Source organism: Haliotis rufescens, unplaced genomic scaffold (assembly GCF_023055435.1).
Source record: "Haliotis rufescens isolate VD_foot unplaced genomic scaffold, xgHalRufe1.0.p SCAF_60, whole genome shotgun sequence".
Lineage (NCBI taxonomy): Eukaryota > Metazoa > Mollusca > Gastropoda > Lepetellida > Haliotidae > Haliotis > Haliotis rufescens.
Window position 1 is genome coordinate 293866 of NW_025964335.1, and position 22655 is coordinate 316520.

The 22655-nt window shown below is 40.9% G+C and overlaps 1 protein-coding gene across 2 annotated transcripts in view; it reads right to left on the bottom strand.

Moving 5' to 3' along the window:
* Positions 1-1134: 1134 nt before the first annotated feature.
* Positions 1135-22655, bottom strand: part of LOC124140751 — a 39610-nt gene continuing 18089 nt past the window's right edge. Inside the window, exons 2-6 of one of the 2 annotated variants that reach the window (XM_046508469.2) lie at positions 16934-17109; positions 16413-16498; positions 15333-15528; positions 3841-4035; positions 1135-1579 (exon numbers count right to left, since the gene is read on the bottom strand). In XM_046508469.2, coding sequence (XP_046364425.1) covers positions 1340-1579; positions 3841-4035; positions 15333-15528; positions 16413-16498; positions 16934-17109 — 893 coding nt within the window. In that variant the 3' untranslated portion in view covers positions 1135-1339. Of the gene's footprint in view, positions 1580-3840; positions 4036-13118; positions 13422-15332; positions 15529-16412; positions 16499-16933; positions 17110-22655 lie in introns of those variants that run through there. The other variant, XM_046508470.2, reaches the window with a different exon arrangement.

Here is a 22655-nt window from a genome sequence, read left to right on the forward strand (position 1 = left end):
GTTAATCATGGCATTATCTATAACAATATATTAAACTACCGTTATAACGAACACGCTTATAACAAACAGACCGATATAACGAACTTATTTCTTAGTCCCAGCCATTTGTTGTATTTATGCTGTGTATATGCTTATAACGAACTACGGTTATAACAAACTGAAATTAGTGGTCCCTTTGAGTTCGTTATAACCGTAGTTTACTGTATATGTGAACGTTTTATGAAGAATTTCTGTGTAAAGGTAATCTGGAAGTTAATATGAAAATCAAACATGAGGTGTGTCCAGGAGAATGGTTTCTTGTAGAGAATTCAAATTAGTGAACTAGACTATATATAAATACATATATCATTTTATAGTATAATAATCCCTGCAGGTTTCACGGCAGAATAGTTCTCCACCATTTCTTGCTTGTCGTGAGGTGGTTGGGTAGCCCGGGTTCTATTACCGACATGGGTACATTGTGTGAAGCCCATTTCTGGTGTACTCCGCCGTGATATTGCTGGAATATTGCTAAAAGCGACGTTAAACCATACTCACTCACTCACTCTTGCTTGTCATAAAAACGACCAAGATCGGGCTGTGACAATATGAGACTAAATATGTGTGACCCACCATGAGAAAAGGGACATTATGGGTACTAGGATACAATTGTGCTGTGACGTCATAAGACGTTTGACGTCAACTTAGCTTAATTCAGTGTAGATCGCCATGTGTGCGGACAGGACAAAAAAACTTATTTACTCTCGTTTGTTCGTAATGTTATAAAAACATTATTTCAAAACCTTTAAGCATACATGTCTACTTTTAAATCTTCAGACATTTCATGTTTGTCAAAAACTGCAATCATTACATTAACAGTTTTAAGTCGGATAATGAGTCCAAATGTTTGATGTCATGTATCTCTGTAATAAATATGAATTGAAGTGTGTGAATTGTATTTTTCTGTTCCGAAGATACTGTTGTTTTAAAATGTGACAAAAAGTCCAAATGTGATTTTTCACCCATAAGGTCCCTTATGTCATGGTTTGTCATGTTTGTTACCGTGCCTCGATAATTTACAGGAATGCGTAAAATGTCATTCCCCCCATTCTCTCATTTAGCACCAATTCTTTTCAATCTGCTTTTTACATCCCGAATGATCACAAGTTTATTATCTTGAAAATGCAACGTTTAACAATATACAGAATTTATACTATCTGTTATGATTATATGTATACAAAACGAGAACGTGAGGACGTTGTTATTTTTCATTGTCAAATTGGAATTCCACAATATCTATAAGTTTTGTGTTGGTATGTTACAGCATCGCGTTAGTATCTGGCAGTCTCACATTGATATCTCACAGATAGCATTGATAGCCCAAAGTCTTACAGCGGTATCTCACAGACGGACTGACGATGGAGGTCACATTCGGCGTCAGACATCTCACCATGATACAGCTGTCCACATCTCTGGTAACTAACGTAGTCTGGTTCGCCAGGTAGCCACTTCCAGACATAGGTGGACCCATCCTGCCAGGTAAACACATCGATGCTGCTGGAGCTCTGCATTCCAACCCAGAGGGAGTGAAACACCTCAGCTGCCAAATAAAAACGCAGTGAATATATGGGCCACTACTGCCACCTACACAACATTCAAACGGGACTGCTTTATTCACTTGAACACAGTTACAGTAAACTACGTTTATAACGAACACGCCTATAACAAACTGACCAATAAAACGAACTTATTTTTTTAGTCCTGACATTTGTTGCATATATGCTTATAACAAACTACGGTTATTTACAACTAAAGTTAGTGGTCCGTTTGAGTTCGTTATAACCGTAGTTTACTGTATATATAAATGTTCCAGCTACAGCACTGTCAATGAAGCAACGAGGCTTATATTGCTATAGAAGGCCACAACCTGCTGATGCTACTCATCAACTGGCCTTCAACATCATGACCATCCCTGTTATCCACCAAGCTCGCAATCTAGTCTGCTTTACGGGGGCACGGGTGGCCCAGTCGTCTAAGGCGCCGTGATTCGCTGTGCAGAGTTGCGTCCCTGGGGCACGCCAGAAACCTATGATTGTGAGTTCGAATCCCGGTTCGCCCCGATTACGTTTCTAGGTTTGTCAGCACCATACCCGTGCTCGTGGGTTTCACCGAAGTGGTAAACGTCTGAGACCTGCATCACTTCGGGCTTTCCTCCCACATTAAGCTGACACGCCGTGATATAACTGGAATACTGTTAAAAGCAGCGTTAAACCCAACTCACTCACTCACTCACTAGTCTGCTTTACATAACATAACCCTCAACACATTGTACATAACTATACTAACGGGAAAATGTAACTGAATTCATATTAAGTGATGGAAATGTTATGTTATTGAAAAATGCCTGGGGGATGTTGTTCTCAATGCAAACCAAAGATTGGCCCAACTGAGGTAACCGCTCAGGTGGTGAGGACGTGAGAAACAGTTGGCCATGGCAGTACAACAATGTTATGCTGTCTTAAAAATTGTGTTGCAACAGGTGCAATAGGAGTGCGGGCATTATCCTGCTGCAACATGACGTCACGTTCCCGCATTTGCACAAACGGTAGAACATGATCTTCAACGATGTTGTCCCGGTAGCGTACGCCATTTAAGTTGCCATTAACAATGATGAGTTGTGTTCTCCAAAATAGCTGAAAAGCCAACCCATACCAATACACTTCCACCCCCAAACTGACAATATTGAATATACAAACGTCGCTAAAGCGTCCGCCTGGGCGTCCGTTGACCTGAACTCATTTGTGAACAGAAACTGTAAACTTTTCTCTTCTGAACCATAGATACTTTGTCCACACCAAGCTATGCGTGCCTGATGATAATTGGGCGTATCGCTGGACATCGGGACCGGATGTAATGCTTCCTCAGCCGGTTGCGTACAGTGCGGCCACTAATTGGTCTAAATCCAGGATTTGTCCGAACTGTTAATGTGGAAGTTTGTTATCGATTCCGTAGAGGCAACAGCCGAATATGCCTGTCTTTTTTACATGACGCAACACGTGGACGACCGACCCGTGAGAAATCATGAGTGTTTCCCTGCTGTAGATAACGTATCCAAAGAGATGATATTGTGTCTCGATTAACATCCAAATGTCTGCGCCATTCCTGTCAACAACATACAGTAAAGTACGGTTATAACGAACTCAAAGGGACTACTAATTTTAGTTCGTTATAACCGTAGTTCGTTATAAGCATATATACAGCATAACTAAAGCAAAAAGTCGGGACCCCAACAAGCAAGTTCGTTATATCCGTCAGTTCGTTATAAGCGTGTTCGTTATAACCGTAGTTTACTGTACCCATGGACCGTGGACATTGATTTCAGCATGCCATTGTGTAAGCCCTTTTTACACAAGTTGTGCGAGCACCTGATAGCTAACCAATCAGTGCAGGTTGTTAATATCATGCTCCCAACAAACACGCAAACATCCAAATTGTGCGACGTGCAAATTGTGAATCACGACCCTAAAGTCGAAGGGATGTCAGAAAAGAATTAGTTTCATTGATCTTTATATAGAGTACAGTTACTTTTGTCCGTCTTACTTACTTACTTACTTTGGAGATTTAACGTGCGCTTTCCGACTGATGCGTATTTCGCACACGGCACACTTTTGTCCGTCTATAGCGTCACGTTTTTATATACCACTGTCCCTTGTCAAACGGTGAGTGTGTGTCTGTATTGAGGTTCATTATTTACAAAAAATAGGACACTATATACACCGACGCTGATACTGTGTATTACGTGACCCTACCGCTCATGCAGGTATGATACGTTACGTGTAAAAAGGACAATTAATCACTGACCCTGATTCTGGAATGAGGCCATGAACTCCTGTTTCTCCTGACTGTTGAGGACGACAAGGCGGCCACCTTCAGAATGGCACAGATCATTTTGAGAAGTCCAGTTGTTGGAGATTGATATGTACTTGTAACACAGCCGGGGAGACAACACGGACGTGTAGCCCCTGGATACAGGACATGGGTCTGGATCAGGAAGCGCTGAAAGGGAATACCAATTGTTTATCATGTACGTATGCATGTATGTTTTGTCCATATCAACAAAATATATGTGTGATGTTGGAGTGATTAAATCATTTATAGCTCCCCATGTCAGCTTGATGTTGGAGAATGGACGCAGGTTGGTGTTTTACCACTTTTGCGAAACCAACGAGCATGGGTATGGTGCTGAGAAACCTGTAACATGCGAATCTCGAATCGAAACAAGATCATCGGTGAGGTGAAATGGGGTTTAACGTCGCGTCCAAGATTATTGCACTTCTATAGCGACGTGCATGCACGTGTATGTGTGTGTGTGGATGCTTGTACTAGTCCGGACTGATGCCGATTTATAGTGCTAGCACAGTGAGATACCATGCCGCAGTTTAACATTAATACCCCACTCACACACAGTTTACTGACTCCGAGCCGACCAGTCCTTGTTTTAGCTCCTTAATGCCGAGAGCCAGACAGGGTAACAACAAGTACCATTTTTTAATGTCTTTTGGTATGACGCGGCTGGCGATCGAACCCAGGACCTTCCGCTCTCCGGACGGACACTAGACCACGGAGGCGGTCCGAACCATGATCATAAGTAATAAGCGCTTATGGTGCAAAGCGAATTTCATCACTTTAGACGATTTGGCCATCCATACCCTGTTTCCAGAAAAACAACAACTTATGTCTACTCTTTCTGTTTGCCTCGAGCCAGCACAGATTTGTGCAATTGAGAGAGAGCGTGATTGCTGTTAACTTCACAATCCGAAATATACAGATGTTACTTTGGAGCCGTCCATTTATGACATCTGGACCAGGCAAATCAGTGTCTGACAAGATGAGGAAGGATCCACACTTTCTGGACACCATGACATACAATCATCCAAATCACTTAGCCTGGCCCGCTGACACAATGTAATCACCTGTAAAGACCAACCATTGGCAACATCCGAATCACAACAGATACTCGTTACATGGTGTTTACGTGTTCATGTAGTCATCTTATGTCAAATGGGCAGGCATATTCTTGGTTTCAATAATCATGTAAATGCTCAAATATTTGTTATCTTCACATTGTCAATTCAGAGTAAAGAAACATTATCACGGCAACAAACGCGATCGCCTCGAAAGATTTGGGCCCAATTGCGCAAAGCAATCTTAGCGCTAAGATGATCGTAACTCCCATACCTTAATATAAGCTTACGTGAGTCTCGGTGCAAAGATTGCTTTGTGCAAGTGGGCCCTGCGCCTCCACAAAGGGTTATCATTGAAGAATACCTGACAACATGTCAATTATTCACAGGCATAATTTGAGGCATAATAAACACTGATATTCACATAGTTTCATGAACGGATACATAATCTTAAATCTCTAGGCATACATGTGTTCCTGCCAACTTCAATCTTTATTCTAATCGCGCTGAACCATCTGAAATGCATCAAAGTTATTCTACGTTTCCTTATATTTAAATTAGAAAATCAGTATTCTGCATATACACAGGTACATATCTTATTGATACTAGAAACATATTGTGAACCAAGCATTAAGAGATTACCACACTCTGCTTCCTAGAATTAACAATACTTGACAGATCTCCAGACTATTTTAGAGTTGACTTCTGTCACAGTGTTTCCACACTATTATCAAACAAGTTTATGCTCTTGTCTTCATTTTCACAGCCTCGAGACAACAGATAAATTCACACAAGCATGGTTGGATCAACATCAACGAATGCATCCTTCAAGACGGACAATTAAAAGGTCAGTGTGTAGTTATGTTTAATTTACAAATCAAACTTCGTAGGATCTCACCTCCTGCCTTGATGAAGTGCTTAGCTCCAGGGAAAGATGTCCCAGAGGACGTGAGAGTAGATCTGTACATGGCGCATTGGCCGCCGTGGTAGGTGACAGCAGCACAGAGTCCGTCCTGGACACAGAGATCAGCACAGGTCCTTTCATCAAGAGACGTCTGTCTACTGGAGGGCTTTTCCATTGCCATTAGACTTTCAAGTGCAACTTGTCTGTCAAAACGATGCCTCGATACGTTTCCTGCATACACGACTGGGATGAAGACAATGACTAGACACAACACAGCGTTCATCTTTCTCTCGTGCAATGTGGTCGCTAAATACTGATTTATGTTACCAACGTATACTATATTATTCATTCTCCTTAACAATGCAACCGGGTAGGACTCTCAATGAGTTCCACATGGTTTCTTGAAACAGTCACATTGTGTTGAGTTAAAGGTTATTGATTGACTTGTAAGGATTCACTGTTATTGTCCCGGTTCACTGACGGATCAATCGACAAATCAATGCATAAACAGTGTCTAATTTGTACAAAAGTTTTTCTTGAGTAATAGTTTACTATTTTAAACCCCCGTGGGGGACCCGGGGTAAAACAGATTGTGTCCTCAGCACCCCATTGCTGGTCGCAAGAGCGACCGAGTTGGGCAACTCATTTGCCGTGGGTTTCGCCCCTGTGTTGGTGGAGAACGGGATTCTGGTGGTTGAGGGCACTGGTGTTCCTTTTGCCCAACACACCACTTCGACCCTTACTTCACCTGGACGGGTGGTAAAATGGGTCCAGTTCTATCAATCGGCTGGTCATGTCAAGCACTGTGCTGGAAACTTGTATGTTTGATTTTCTGCATGATATTGTATTTGGGCTTTGGATGTTAAACTTCGTATAAACACGTCTGCCTGGAGTCCTGTGTCAGAATGTCTGGTAATGTCGACCTCTGAGTTAATAATAATAATAACTACAGATTTATAAAGCGCTGGTATCCAGTTCGAAGAACTGCTCAAAAGCGTTTCATTTGAGTCTACACAAAAAAAAAGAGACATTACACAGCTAGGAAAACACAAAGCCTCAATACTCTAAGAAAGATTTGGTGAAAAGATAGGTTTTGAGTCTTGATCGGAACAGAGTAGGACTGTCAATGTTCCTAATATCCAATGACAGCCTATTCCATAGCTCAGGGGCAACTTTGGCGAAACTCCGACCTCAAAAAGTCGCCGTTCTAACACTAGGCACAGAGAGTAGGGACTGGCAGCTTGATCTGAGAGATCTCCCAGGAGAGTTCTATATGTCTCCAATTGAATGAGCCGAACCAGCCTAGTATTTTATTTGGTGGACATATATAGCTATTCATGCTGTATTTACTGGAGTATATCACCACTGTATCACGACCGAACTGTATAATCCAAACACATCTTGAATACGCATACAAAGGTACAACTGTAGCACAATGGAACAATGTCCTTGGAAGCAAGAGAATCGAGCTGTAGCCATGATATGGCAGCAAATTATGGCCCAAGCATCTAAGGCCACCACGCAAGCGTTGTTTGTTTCTTGTCCCCGCCGGCGTCGTCGTCAAAACCCCACGTCAGGCGTTTATCATTTATTTTCCAGTTCTTAACCAAATGTCAAGTAACTCTAACATTTCCCCAAAATATGAAAATAAAGGAAGAGATTAAATTACTTTCTTCTTTTTTTTTTCTTTTTTTTTTGGTTAATTAACGCCGTACTCAGTTATATTTCAGATATATGACGGCAGTCTGTAAATAATCGAGTCTGGACCAGACAATCCAGTGATTGACATCATGAGCATCGATCCACGCAATTGGGGTACGATGACATGCATCAACCAAGTCAGTGAGCCTGACTACTCGATCCTGTTAGTCGCCTCTTACGACAAGCATAGTCGCCTTTTACGGCAAGCATGGGTTGCTGAAGACCTATTCTACCCCGGTCTTCACGGGTTTACACTACACATGACTCACGATGCATATCGCGTGAAGAGACATTCTCAATGTGCGTGTCTTTCTTGAGGTGTGTACCGAACCAAAAGCTAACCCAAAGAATCTTAAAATTTCAGACCAAAGAAATCTAGATGTTATGATCTCAAAGTGTGTATGACAGTCCAGCTGTCTGGTGGCCCTCGGAATTTTGCTGATCTCAATTCCTAACAACATTATTCGTAGCTTATATTTACAAGTATAAAGGTAACCACTCTTCAAAAAGTCAATCTTCAAGAAAGACTCACACATTCGTAGTCATTCAATAGGTAGATTTTATTCAGGAATAATTGAATCAAATTGAAAAAAATAGCCATTCCCTTGTCGTCAGATGAATTAAATGGGACACGATTGCAAATCTGTGTTTCTATTCCAACAAGATTATTATTGCCACATATATATTAATGATCGATGTACCAAGGTGTTGGATTAGGAAGTTTCAAATGTTAAAGATTGAGCATCGAACACTCAATAACTCGCGGAAATCTGAACAAAAACATAATTAACGGGGGTGGGCATTGGACGAGGGAAGGGGGGGTCACTGCAGTAACAGCGTCCCTAAGTAAGTAAACGTTACTTTTAGTTGCCACAGTTGATAAAACATACAGCGTGCTTGTTAAAATAGGGTCTTCATGCATGCGTAAACACGTGTAAACATGCATCTTACGGGCGTCCACAATATAGTGGAACCTAAAAAAGCCCGTCCACCATGTATATACACTGATATACTCACATATACAGTGGAACCTACACAATGACCGGCCATAATTGATGTCTAGCTTACAACACTGGTATACTCAAACAAACAAGCCATATAATGGGCGTCCATCATATATTGTTTACCTCACACTGATATACTTACATATACAGTGGAACCTATACAATGACCGTCCATTATATACTGAAGCGCAAAATAAACGTCACCATGGATAGATATATGAGAAAACTTATTTGTCCAAACACTGCAAACATACTTTGAGACATATTAAAAAGTAAAACTTGGTAAAACTGATCATCAAGGTTGAAATTAAAGTGTCAAATGTTCTTAAAGTGAAACACAACTCTAGTCTCTGAGAAAATGGCATCACAAGTCAGTATCTCGTGTGTCCGCCATGTGCATTGATGACTGCCATGCAACGTCGATACATGGAATGGATGAGGCGGTTGATAAAGGCCATAGGCACTTGAGCCCACACTCTGAGGAACGCCTGACACAGTTCAGCTGCAGTTGTCGGCCTTGGTCGGATGTCATTCAGCCGTTTTGAATCTCGTCCAACAGGTGCTAGGGACTAATAATATTTAAATCGGGACTGAGGGCAGGCCACTGCATGGTTCTGATGCCATTCTGCTGTAGGAAGTCTCTTGTTGCTCTCGCAGTGTGGGCACGGGCGTTATCATGCTGAAACTGAGTGAGTTGGGTTTAACACCGCTCTTAACAGTATTGCAGTAATATCGCGGCGTGTCAGGTTAATGTGGGAGGAAAGCTCGAAGTGATGCAGGTATCAGACGTTTACCACTTCGGTGAAACTCATGGGCACAGGTATGGTGCTGACAAACCTAGAAACATACCCGGAGTAAAATATGATTCGAACCAACATTCATAGGTTTCTGCTCAGCAAATTGCGGCGCCTTAGACGACTGGGACAGCAGGCATTGATATAATAATCGAGTTTGGACCAGACAATCCAGTGATTGATCTCATGAACATCGATCTACGCAATTGGGATCGATGACATGCATCACCCGATCCCGTTAGTCGCCTCTTACAACAAGACCGCTGTCATATAGTTGTAGTTGATGTGGTGGTCAACTTCAGGGGATGATGCTTCATCTTTTGCCAATGTTACGAGGTGAGCAGCGTATTTCAAGAGGGCACGAAAGAGCCTCAAAATGATCCAGCATTAAGAAAGACCTTCAACTGGCTCCACGTAGAACAATGTTGATAAAATACATAATATTATTTAGATGAACGACGACTCGCCACTCGTGAAATAGCCAATACAGTAAATATATCCCATTGTGGGGCGGTTAAGCCTAAAATTGTGCACTTTGGGTTAAAAGATTGATTGAAATGATTGCAATGAAGAAATGAAACTGATATTGTGGACAAACATTTGACATTTTTTGAAGATTAAGTCATTTTGGCGGCCATCTTGGATTTTCTTGGTGCTTTTAACCCAAAGCGCACAATTTTGACTAAAATCCAGCCTTAACCGCCCCACTATCATTAGAGAATTGAGAACATTGTAAGAAATTAACCGGACCTCGTTCCATCAATGGTAAGTGCAGGGGATACACTTTGGCCATTGAAACACAATTCTGTACGCTGTCTTGAACGGTTTATTTCAAACTTCAGCATAGATTGATTCATACATTCTTGAATCATACATTGTTGATTCAGTCTTGAAACATTGTGACCAATATTATGTATTATGTATTTCCTTCAAATTCGTTTACTGGCCCTTTAATTTTAAGGCTTATTTTTGACAGGTACAAGCTATAATAAAAACAAATGTGAAATATTACAACTTGTAACTAATGTGACAAGTGCATGTTATTATCATACCAACATTACTTTCCGGATTTTAAACGAAACATCTGTGATACACACTTCCAACCTTTTCAACATGTAATTTACCCTTTTACACCATTTACATTTGTTATAGCATTGCTAGTTATGATTTACAAGTTGCTACTTATATATTTTCTTTTACTGTAAATCCCCATGATCCCGAGCAAGGTGGCCTAGCTTTGGTTACTGGTGGCCTAAAGCCTGTGTTTTAAAACTGTATATATAATATTGTCATGCTCAACTTGTTTTTAAATAAAACTTTGCATAAAAAACTAAATTGTAAATATATTAACTTGGTCTCATCGCTATATGGCTGAAATAAATTTTAACTCACCCACTATATATATTGTTAATACTTACAAATGTTATGGGCCCTTTACACCCTACACAAGTTCATTTCATATTCTGTTTATATCCACGTGCTTGGCTTTGCACTCACTAAACCCGGATGATTAACCAGGACAAACAAAAGAAAGCAGAGAAGTTAAATAAAGCACTCATAAAATAACGTAAGTGACTTATCCTCACAAGTGGAAGCCAACAGTAAGGTTATCTAGAACCACTTTTAGCAATATTCCAGCAATATCACGGCGGGGGACACCACAAATGGGCATCACACATTAAACCCATGTCGGGAATCGAGCTCGTGTCTTCGGCGTGACGAGCGAACGCTTTAACCACCAGGCTACCTGACCAACCAAGTCAGCGAGCCTAACCACCCGATCCCGTTAGTCGCCTCTTACGACAAGCATAGTCACCTTTTACAGCAGTTATGGGTTGCTGAAGACCTATTCTAAAAAGCCTAGGGGTTGAAGCGTTCGCTCGTCACACAGCTGGAATATTGCTGAGTGCGGCGTTAAACAACAACCAACCAACCAATCACGAAACTCGAATATTGTCTTTAAAAATGTCCAAGCATCTAAACGGTGACAACTGGGTGAGAACATACATTGTAAATGGCACCATAAGGGTTGGTTTAAACCAAGTGACGTTTGCTTGGAGAGTACAGTGAAAAGGGAATATGCAAGTCCACGGCACCCCGGTGTAATGTTGCTTAGTGCAAGACAGGTGAGCTACAGGTGAGATCCATTTCACCACTGACCTGCAGTTTGTTGTGACTCTAACCAATAAGTATTTATAGGATATAATACAACATACACAAACGTTGGATTAGTGTTACAGTTTACATTCTACTCTTATTGGTTCATAAATATAACAAGCTACCTACTGGGACTTGATTGTGGTGATAACAAAATAAACGATCTTAAATATTTAAATAGCCAATATGGACTGGGTGAGAACAAGAAAGCACGACCAAAGTAGCTAATGGTTGTAAAAGTTAAATACAATAGCAAAAGCACTTTATACATGAAATACAAAAACAGAAAATCGTTGCGACGTAGGTACCATTGTGATTTCCGGAGGACATATGTTTGCAAGATGTTGTACAGGGCTATGCATTCAAATGAAAGAAATACAAAAACAGAAAATCCATGCGAAGTAGGTACCATTGTGATTTCCGGAGGACATATGTTTGCAAGATGTTGTACGGGGCTATGCATTCAAATGAAAGAAATACAAAAACAGAAAATCCATGCGAAGTATGTACCATTGTGATTTCCGGAGGACATATGTTTGCAAGATGTTGTACGGGACTATGCATTCAAATGAAAAGTGAAATACAAACAAGAAGTGGTACTCCGCAAATACTGCTATTGAAGCAGGGAACACAACCTTCAGATCATGACAGCCTTGACAGGTATTATGCTCATTCTGACAATAAGGTAACATGGACCTAGCAGTTCAACAATTAATGTCTACTGTGGAGTTTATGTACTTAGCAATGCAACGTTTCATACAATGAGCAGAGTAATATTGTACTAGTTGTCAATAATGCAATGACGAATACTGATATCGTCTCATTGTACATCTTCCCGAGGCAAGAGAGTTAACTGACTATAAAAGTCCAGTTTCCACCCTTGCCGAACTAGGCTGGAATTACTGGGCTCGATCGTAGCGCCACCAGTGGCTATTACCAGTTATCTCTCTTCTAAGCCTCTCCTATGGGCCAATCAGATTCCACCTCTCGTATCACTTGCGTTTGCTTCACACAAAATGGTGGCGCCCGGTCAAGACGATCTAATCGATAATCAAGATCTATATTGTGATAAAACGGGTTTTACATCGCGAAATGCATCAAATCACGCGAGCACCTTGATTAAAAACATGAAAAGATTTGAGAAATATCTGCTGACAACGAGTTGGCGGTGCATATGCTATGCAAATCCTGCAATCGACCGAAATCTGCACGTAAGTTTATGAACCGGATTTCGATTCCGGTGTGCGATTTTGATTGGACTAGCCAAAATGTAACTCCATAATACCAGCCTAGTTCTGGACTTTTATAGTCAGTTAACTCCCTTGCCTCGGGAAGATGTACAATGAGACGATATCAGTATTCGTCATTGCATTATTGACAACTAGTACAATATTACTCTGTAACACTTGCCTCAATGCTCTGTGACCCGTGAAGATCCGGGGTAGAATAGGTCTTCAGCAACCCATGCCTGCCGTAAAAAGCGACTAAGCTTGTCGTAAAAGGCGACTAACGGGATTGGGTGGTCAGACTCGGTGACTTGGTTAAAGCATGTCATCGATCCCAATTGCGTGGATCGATGCTCATGATATCAATATCTGGATTGTCTGGTCCAGATTCGATTATTTACAGACCGCCGTCATATAGCCGGAATATTGCTGAGTGCGGCGTAAAACAACAAACCAACTGAAGACCTATTCTACCCCGGATCTTCACGGGTATTTACAGGCCACCATATTATACAATCAGTTTGAATAGTGCAGTGATTAAGAACAAAGAAGAAAACAAAATTTAAATAAACGTTTCATGGATATTTGATTTCCACTGACTCCAGGCGACTGAAGCTGATGTAAAGCCTCACGGCGTTATCGACAGAAATTCGTATTGGGGCTTCGTAGAAGTTATTGCCATCGATGAATATCTGAAATTAACACATGAGTATGAGTTATAAATATTGACTCATTATCCACTTAGATGTTCAACTGTGATACAAATGGACTTAAGTATATATAATACTCGTTTTGGTTAGATACGAGAAGATTTCTATGAACAGATCGACCGAAAGTTCAAAAGAAAGTGTATCTGACGAGAAGCGTGGTACTGCATTTATTATTCACTCTCAATGTGTATATAAATGTAAATACATGACATTGTTTGTTCGTTAAACGTTAATCTGGTCCTGACTGACCTTTTTGTCGTTCGTTTGTTATTTTACGCCGCACTCAGCAATATTCCAGCTATATGACGGCGGCCTGTAAATAATCGAGCCTGGACCAGACAATAAATATCATGAGCATCGATCCACGCAATTGGGATCGACCGACATCAACCTCTGATATGGGCATTTATTAAATTCTATACGTACGCATTAGTTCCGGCTGTTGTGTGTATAATTTGCATGAATATAGCAACGATCGAAACATCATTATTTGGGATTAGCAAGGTGTTTGCATTACCTGTAAAAAACAGAAGCAGCAGATTTGGGAAAACACATGTCCATTACAAGGCCTCTTTAAAACAGAAAGGCATATGTCTCGTAATACATAAATAGATGAGTTTTAAGCACTTCTGTTTAAACGTCATCACTTCCGGTTTGAGATTCCTCATGCCAAGTGATGTTCACTTTTGAAACCGAACGACCTCCGCCCCTTGCCTGCGTAACAACACAGTCATAAGCTCTTCCGGTTTAATGACATCACTTCAGGTTTCGTAAAACATAGATAAGAAAATAATATGGACATTCGGTTTAGGAAAACACGTGCTTAATGCAAGACCACTCTAAATCAGAAAAAAAAACACTACATGCATATACCACTTGGACATTATCTGCAAAAAGTCATTTGAGGGAACATGCCAAACAAATTACTTTTACTGTGACCTTGGCATCCACGTTATCTGGGTCACACCCTGAGGAGCGAGTTAGTATGGTTTTACGCCGCTTTAAGCAATATTCCAGCATTATCACGGCGGGGGACACCAGAAATGGGCTTCACACATTGCACCTATGTCGGGAATGGAAACCGGGTCTACGGCGTTACGAGCGAACGCTTTAACCACTAGGCTACCCGACCGCCCCGTTAAGCAAGGAGTAACGGTTACCTCAGTCTGAACATAGACCATAAAATAGATCTGAGGAGGGCATGTAACAGTTTTCGTTGATCTACAGTTAATCCTTCCTCTTTTTCCAGTCTATAACCTGAAGAATGGGTAGCTTAATTTCTTTTTGGTTATTCATTGTGATCAGAAACCAGACAAAGATGTAGTGATGTCGATAAAACGAGAGACTGTTTGGAGGACCCTAATAGTCATTTGTTTTATTTGTAGAATAGGTCTTCATCAACCCATACTTGCCGTTCATCATGCAGGCCATACAATAATGCATTCACTACTTTCCTCACGGTCCTAATCTGTCTCTCCGAAACTCATCCCGTGTGAGCGGGAGATTTGGGATTACACATCCACTGAATTACTGTCTGTAGCATGTGTTCCGGATTTCATGGTGATTCCATGCACGAATTGCTTCTTACACCCGTGAAGATCCGGGGTAGAATAGGTCTTCAGCAACCCGTGCTTGTCGTAAAAGGCGACTAACGGGATCGGGTGGTCAGGCTCGCTGACTTGGTTGATGCATGTCATCGTATCCCGATTTCATGGATCGGTTCTCATGATGTCAATCACTTGATTGTCTGGTCCAGGCTCGATTATTTACAGACCGCCGTCATATAGCTGGAATATTGCTGAGTGCGGCGTTAAACAACAAACCAATTGACCAAAATTATTTCATTTTCAATTTATTTAGTACATCCTCCTCTTCCAAGGACAATTTACCTACCAGGAAATTGGTTGTTGTTATTCTCACGAGGACATCAAACACCACGTTTGGAGAAAATATGAAGGTCGATGGCCCAAGTTCCGTCCCCCAGGTCCCGGAGGATTGTGTGTTGAAGATTGCATCAGGGTTCGACCAACGGATAGAGAGGAGGAACACAGTGTTTAGGTCGTCAGTTTCCCACAGGTGCACGTCAGTACTGTACTCAAAACGGAAAACACAAAGACCTTTGAGCTTTCTCCTTAAAAACATAATACAAACTTGAAACGTGTTCAGTAGCTTCCCCGTGACTATCCGGGGGAGAATAGGTCTTCAGCAACCCATGCTTGCCATATAAGGCGACTATGCTTGTCGTAAGAGGCGACTAACGGGATCGGGTTAGTCGCATTTTACAAGCATAATCGACTCTTACGGCAAGCATGGGTTCCTGAAGACCTATTCTACCCCGGAATCTTCACGGGTCTGGACGTTGATAAAGATGTAGGCTATCTGTATGCCTAGATGCCATTTGCTAAATTATCAACAAAACGTATATGCACGTCCGGTTTAATGACATAAGTACTGGTAAAACACATGCCCAATACGATACGACCTTCAAACAGAAAGTCTTATGTCTCCAGCTATCTTACCAACAGAGACAAAAACATTTCCGGTTTAATAACCTTGATCTTCAGTCACGGCCATTAAGTCAGCAATATTCCAGCTATATGATGGCGGTCAGTAAATAATCCGAGTCTTGACCAGACAATCCAGTGATTGATATCATGGGCAAAGATCCACGCAATTGGGATCGATGACCTGCATCAACCAAGTCAGCAAGCCTGATCACCAGATCCCGTTACTCGCCTTTTACGACAAGCATATTCGCCTTTTACGACTTGATGGGTTGCTGAAGACCTATTCTACCCCGGATCTTCACGGGTCTGGACGTTGATAAAGATGTAGGCTATCTGCATATTATTTGGCTGTGATTCTGTTGAAATGAGTTTCATTTCTTACTTGTATACTTGGTTTATAGTCAAGTAAAAGATTTATTCATAATACTGAACAATGTTTACTGGATGTTAATTTTTGAGAACTTACTTTCCAGCACCATCACCTGCACCTCTCACTTTGATCTCCGCCCCAGGGGATAACGGTGCAGGAAGATCGGTGACCCAAGGAGACACCTGTCATCAAGTAAAGGAAAAATATTTTGAAATGTATACTTATTATCCCTTTGATATGTCCATAAGGGGCGGTCGGGTAGCCCAGTGGTTAAAGCGTTCGCTCGTCAAGCCGAAGACCCGGGTTGATTCCCGATGTGGGTACAATGTGTGAAGCCCATTTCTGGTGTCCCCCGCCGTGATACTGCTGGGATGTGGCTAAAAGCGGCGTAAAACCATACTCACTCACTCACTCACTGATATGTCCATAATGATTTTTTTCTGAATCATTGAATATAATACAGCCTCATTTGACTCAAATTGCTCATGATAGTAATACAACATATAAAATTTAATTAATAAAGCCACATTGGCATGTTTATCACATGGCCCTGGCACATGTTGTTATTTTTATGACGACCACGATGAAAATGTAGCGTCGTTTCTTCACGAACATACCAGATTGATCCAACGTGTCTGAGCACACATTCCAATGTTGAGGACTTCAGTGCCAAGGGAACAGTGGAATGGAGAGGAGGGGATGTGTGTGAGCCCGCTTCCACAGGCAACGTCCACAGACTGGTTCACGACTGTCAGCGACAGGGCATTCTCCACGCGGAAGTGGTTGCATTCAGCTGAACATGAATGGACAATAGAGTGATATTGAAGGCCAATGCAAAGAGAATAACCAGTCTCGAATTTCCGACGAAAGAGATTACATTGATAGGCGTTAATAGACCAGTAGAAATTGACATGAAAATAATTAAACCAGGACATTAAGTAAAACAACTAAGTTTCTATACAAATTTGATTAAGTAAATGTGAAGTGAAGCAAGGGAAAAACAAAGAAAATCAAATGTGGGGAAATGTTTTGTTTTTTGTTTTGGTTTTTGTTGTTGTTGGTTTTGTTGTTTTTTTGGTTGTTTGTTGTTGTAGTATTGTTTTTAGTTTTTGTTGTTGTTTTTGTTTGGTTTGGTTTTTTGTGTGTTTTTTTGTTTGTTTGTTGTTGTTTTGTTTTTTTGTTGGGGTTTTTTTTGTGTTGTTTTTTTTTGGTGGGGGGAGGGGGCAATGAAAATTTTGAGGAAGATCGTGTGAGTAAGTTGTCCAACTAGTAGTATGTGCTGTCACCGCAATATCCAAGATGGAGGATGTTGTGTCAACATCAACAGTTTGCTGGCGGCAGTTATGAAGTACATGGTGAGTACAAAGTTCTTTTGCAATTCCCTATTTATTTTTATATCTTATGGAACACGTATGACTAACTACAGTTGATGAAAATTTAACAACTTAGAGAAAATAAAAAGGGTTTTTTTTTTAATCAGGCATCAGTCGCTTTTTCAAGGGCTAATTGTCAGTGTGATCTGGCACATACCAGTATATTGTCTGTATTGATACTATTCCCACAATATGTGGTAGGCAATGTGGCAATCCAATAACCGCAAACATTGACACCTTTGGGCATGCAGTTCCGGTGAGGTGCTACTTTCTTGAAAACTAATTAGATTTCATGTAATTTCGATGACCGCCTGTGTGATTATCAATGTTATTAACATATATAGTATTTGTTTCAGTTGACAATATTAGTGAGTGAGTGAGTTGGGTTTAACGCCGCTTTTAACAGTATTCCAGTTATATCACGGCGTGTCAGCTTTATGCGGGAGGAAAGCCCGAAGTCATGCAGGTCTCAGACGTTTAACACTTCGGTGAAACCCTCGAGCACGGGTATGGTGCTGACAAACCTAGAAACATAATCGGGTCGAACCAACACTATTGGAATCTTTATTTGATTATTTATTTCATTAAGACATAATGATGAAGTAATATTTTTATTTGTCCGAGTGGCAATTGTCCGGAGGGCAATTATCCTGTTCCCAAATATCTTACTTTGTATCCGACCCGTGAAGATTCGGGGTAGAATAAGTCTTCAACAACCCATGCTTGCCGTAAAAGGCGACTATGCTTGTCGTAAAAGGCGACTAACAGAATCGGGTGGTCAGGCTCGCTGACTTGGTTGATGCATGTCATCGTAACCCAATTGCGTGGATCGATGCTCATGATATCAATCACTAGATTGTCAGGTCCAGACTTGATAATTTTTACAGACCGCCGAGTGGGGCGTAAAAGAACAAACCAAAAAATCATATTATTAAAGACACAATACAGAGGTTGAGCAGATATATAATACCAATATAAGAATTCAGCTCGATCAGATTGTTAATCTGGTCACCATATAGAAGATGTCACTCACGATCAGTTCACGTCGAAATGTTTTTCAAATATTAGGCACGAAATGGGGATTGATAAACAAGCAACAATGCTTATATCAATATCACTTCCGCTGATATATATATATGTTACTTATGTTCTTAGTTCTATATTCATGAAAAAGTTTAAGACATACAAAGTAGTCTCAAATTATTGGCTGCTGATAATTCTTTATACGTCGCTATAGATGACCCTTTGTCATACTTGGTGCAACACGAGGGTGTTATGATGCCGAGTTATGTTTGGACCGCCTCCGTGGTCTAGTGGTAGAGTGTCCGTCCGGAGAGCGGAAGGTCCGGTGTTCGGTCCCCGACCGCGTCATACCAAAAGACGTTTAAAGATGGTTCTTGTTGTACCCTGTCTGGAGCTCGGCATTAAGGGGCTAAAACAAGAACTGGTCGGCACGGAGTCAGTATACTGTGTCTGAGTGGGGTATTCATGTTATCCTTCAGATATTAGGCAGCATGAAAATGACGTGCATCTCGGCATGCAGTTATCATATACACAGCGGAACGAGCCGATTAAACTCGGAATGTTTTACAAATTGCAGCGCCATCTGGCGTTCTCTGTTGTCAACATTGACCTTTAGCGGTTTAGCGTCCTTTCGTGCGGTCGGGTAGCCTAGTGGTGAAAGCGTTCGCTCGTCACGCCGAAGACCCGGGGTTTATTCCCGACATGAGTACAATGTGTGAAGCCCGCCGTGATATTGCTGGAATATTGCTAAAAGCGGCTTAAAACCATACTCACTCACTCACTTAGCGTCCTTTCGTGCACACTGATGTTCTTCAGTACCCATTGTTCTTTCTTTTCATATGACGTCTTTCGTAACATCATAGTATTATTATTTTTACCTTTATTTCAACGTTGACCGAATGACCGCCCCTACTGAGGGCCAAGAACTGCTATTAGAAAAACTACAATTAAGAACCATATGTGGATCTGTTAGAGGAGTGAGCCAGGGTAAACTTTATAATGAAACGGCCAAAACCACAAAATGGGTGTATTTCACAAAATGTTCTGTTATAAAACGCCCGAATACTTTTCAAGTTTAATTCCTTTGAACATTTCTGCAACTTCCATGTATGTATCACGATCCTACCACATACTCCAGACCCGTGAAGATTCCGGGGTAGAATTGGTCTTCAGCAACCCATGCTTGCCGTAAAAGGTGACTATGCTTGTCGTAAAAGGCGACTAACGGGATCGGTGGTCAGGCTCTATAATCATTTTTGCAATCATCAGTACATGATTGGAATATATTAGATGCCACCTCAAGATGCACTGAATCTTTAATTCAATTTGAAAAGAATGAGGAAAAACATAATATTAGCAATATACATCCTTTATTTCAATGTTAAGGTACTAGAAAGAAAACACTGTCGAATTATACTCGATTGCAGTGACCTGAATGGACATACGTTTGACCGTTTTGTTTTTACTGGCCCTAAGTGTCGTTGTGGTCACTTTTACGTAGATAATCTTCATTATTTATTCCAATGTAAAGGTATACGGACATTAGAAGTATTTCTTTTATATAAAAGGTTATGATATTAAAACCGTGTTAAAATATTAATATTAAAACAATCTGGAACAGATATTAGACTTATAGAATCTCTCCATGCATATTTTACTCTGACGCCTTGAACGCCTTTAAAATAGTTACAGTTACACTCTTCAAAAAATAGAAACGCACAGGTAGTATGTAGTTCATTGAACCTGACTACACAAAAAATCCGGATTATAAATTGGATATATGTTATTGGAAAATGTTGATGGCCTGATATTCGACAAACGTTTTCCCACTTGTTCAAAAATGTCATGGAGAAAAACAGTAAAGCAAAATGCACGTGCACGTTATGGTATTTCTAACTCGTGGTAGTGGCTATAAAAAGGCAAGCATAAGCCAATAATTTGTCATTCAATTGTTAACATTTTTCAAGTTCGAAAATGCCGAGACTCATCGCTGCCGATCGGAACATCGCCATAGGACGAATCCAAAGAGGAAAATCGCAGTCTTCTGTTGCACGCCACTTCAACGTCCACCACAGCACCATTATGCCGCCCCTGGGACAGATACACACAGTTCAATTCCACTGCAGACCGTCCTAAAACCTGCCGACCAAGAGTTACCACCCCTGCACAGGCTCGCGACATTCGACTGTTCCACCTGTTCCATTGCAATGCCACAGCTACGGAGACTGCAGGACGTATCCCTGGTTTGAGGAGGATATCGGACAAGACTGTCCGGGGCTGGAATCCGACCCAGAAGACCAGTTATCATCCCTGTTTTGCAACCGATCCATCGACAGCGACGCTTGCGTTGGTGCCATACCTAACAGCCATGTAATTTGAGAAACTGGAGACGAGTGTGGTGTAGCGATGAATCACGATTTCTTCTTCACCGGCGAGATGGAAGACAACGTGTTTATCGTCGTTTAAATGAGCTTTTAGTCCCAAAGTGTGTACGTGAATTCGACAAAGTGTCATGGTGTGGGGGGCCATATCCTACACCACGAGATCTGACTTGGTTGTGGTTCAGGCAAATATGACAGCAAATCACTACATGAATCAAATTCTTCAACCTCACCTTCTTCCAATCATTGACCGCCAGAGGGAGCTGTTTCAACAGGACAACTCTCCATCGCACACAGCTCGTGTCACCGTAGACTACCTTCATAATGTCAACACCTACGTCTGCCCTGGCCGTCGAGATCTCCAGATCTCAACCTAATCGAACACCTCTGGGATGAACTTGATCGACTTGAACGTCAACGTCAGAATACGCCGCAGACACTCCCACAACTGGCCAACGCGTTACAAGCTGAATTCCACAGGACACATTCCTACACTTACCCAGTCAGTGCCGAGGAGATGCAGAGCCGTGAGTTCAACGTAACCTTGTGGCCTTATGTGACATGACAATGAACAGTTTTCAGTGCCTTTGTACAACGACAGCATGTGACTATCGAGCTCAAAAATTTCATATTTGTATCTATGATATTAAATGAAATATATCGACTTGATAAGGTACAATAAATTTACTAAAAATCTACGTGTGCGTTTCTTTTATTTTAAGAGTGTATATATATTTGAACATTTTATCTTCCGCTGTGTGTTGTGATATATAATAAACACGTCCCATTTTAATTCTGGAAACCCAAAAGTCCAGAAACTCTACGGTCTTTGCCCAGTCTCGGTTAAAGGTATTTACAAAATTAAACATGCTGTTTTCATGGGAACATACCAAGAAAGAAAAAATGAAAAAAAAATTGTTCAAAAACCCAATATTTACACTATGTCGCCCATATATGTTCCTTTACTCAAAACTCATGTTTTTGTATCGCAAATACATTAAATGTATTTATTCAAGTATCATGACAAAAAAATTAACTCATTTTAACTTAATTCAACTATTTTATAGCGAAATTTAAATATTTCGCCCATGGGCGAGAATATTTTCCTTTACTCAAAACTCATGTTTTTGTTTCGCAAATACATGCGGGTGTTCTTACCATTTTCATGGCACATATAATTTAACTCAATTTTACTTAATTCAGCTATTTTATAGCGTTATTGAAATATTTAGCCCATGGGCGAGAAAAAGGTTTGGCCCATGGACAGGCTCATGGGCGAGAATATTTCCCTTTGCTCAAAACTCATGTTTTAGTGTCGCATATACATAAAGGTGTTCTTAGAAGTTTCATGTCACATAATTTAACAAATTTTAACTTAATTCAACTATTTTACGGCATTATTGAAATATTTCGCTCTGGACGAGAAAGATTAGCCCATGGGCGAGAATATTTTCCTTTGCTCAACAGTTTTAGTTTCGCAAATACATAAAGGTGTGTCTACAAGCATGACACATGATTCAACTTTTTTACGGCGTTATTAAATTATTTCGCCCATGTTTTCG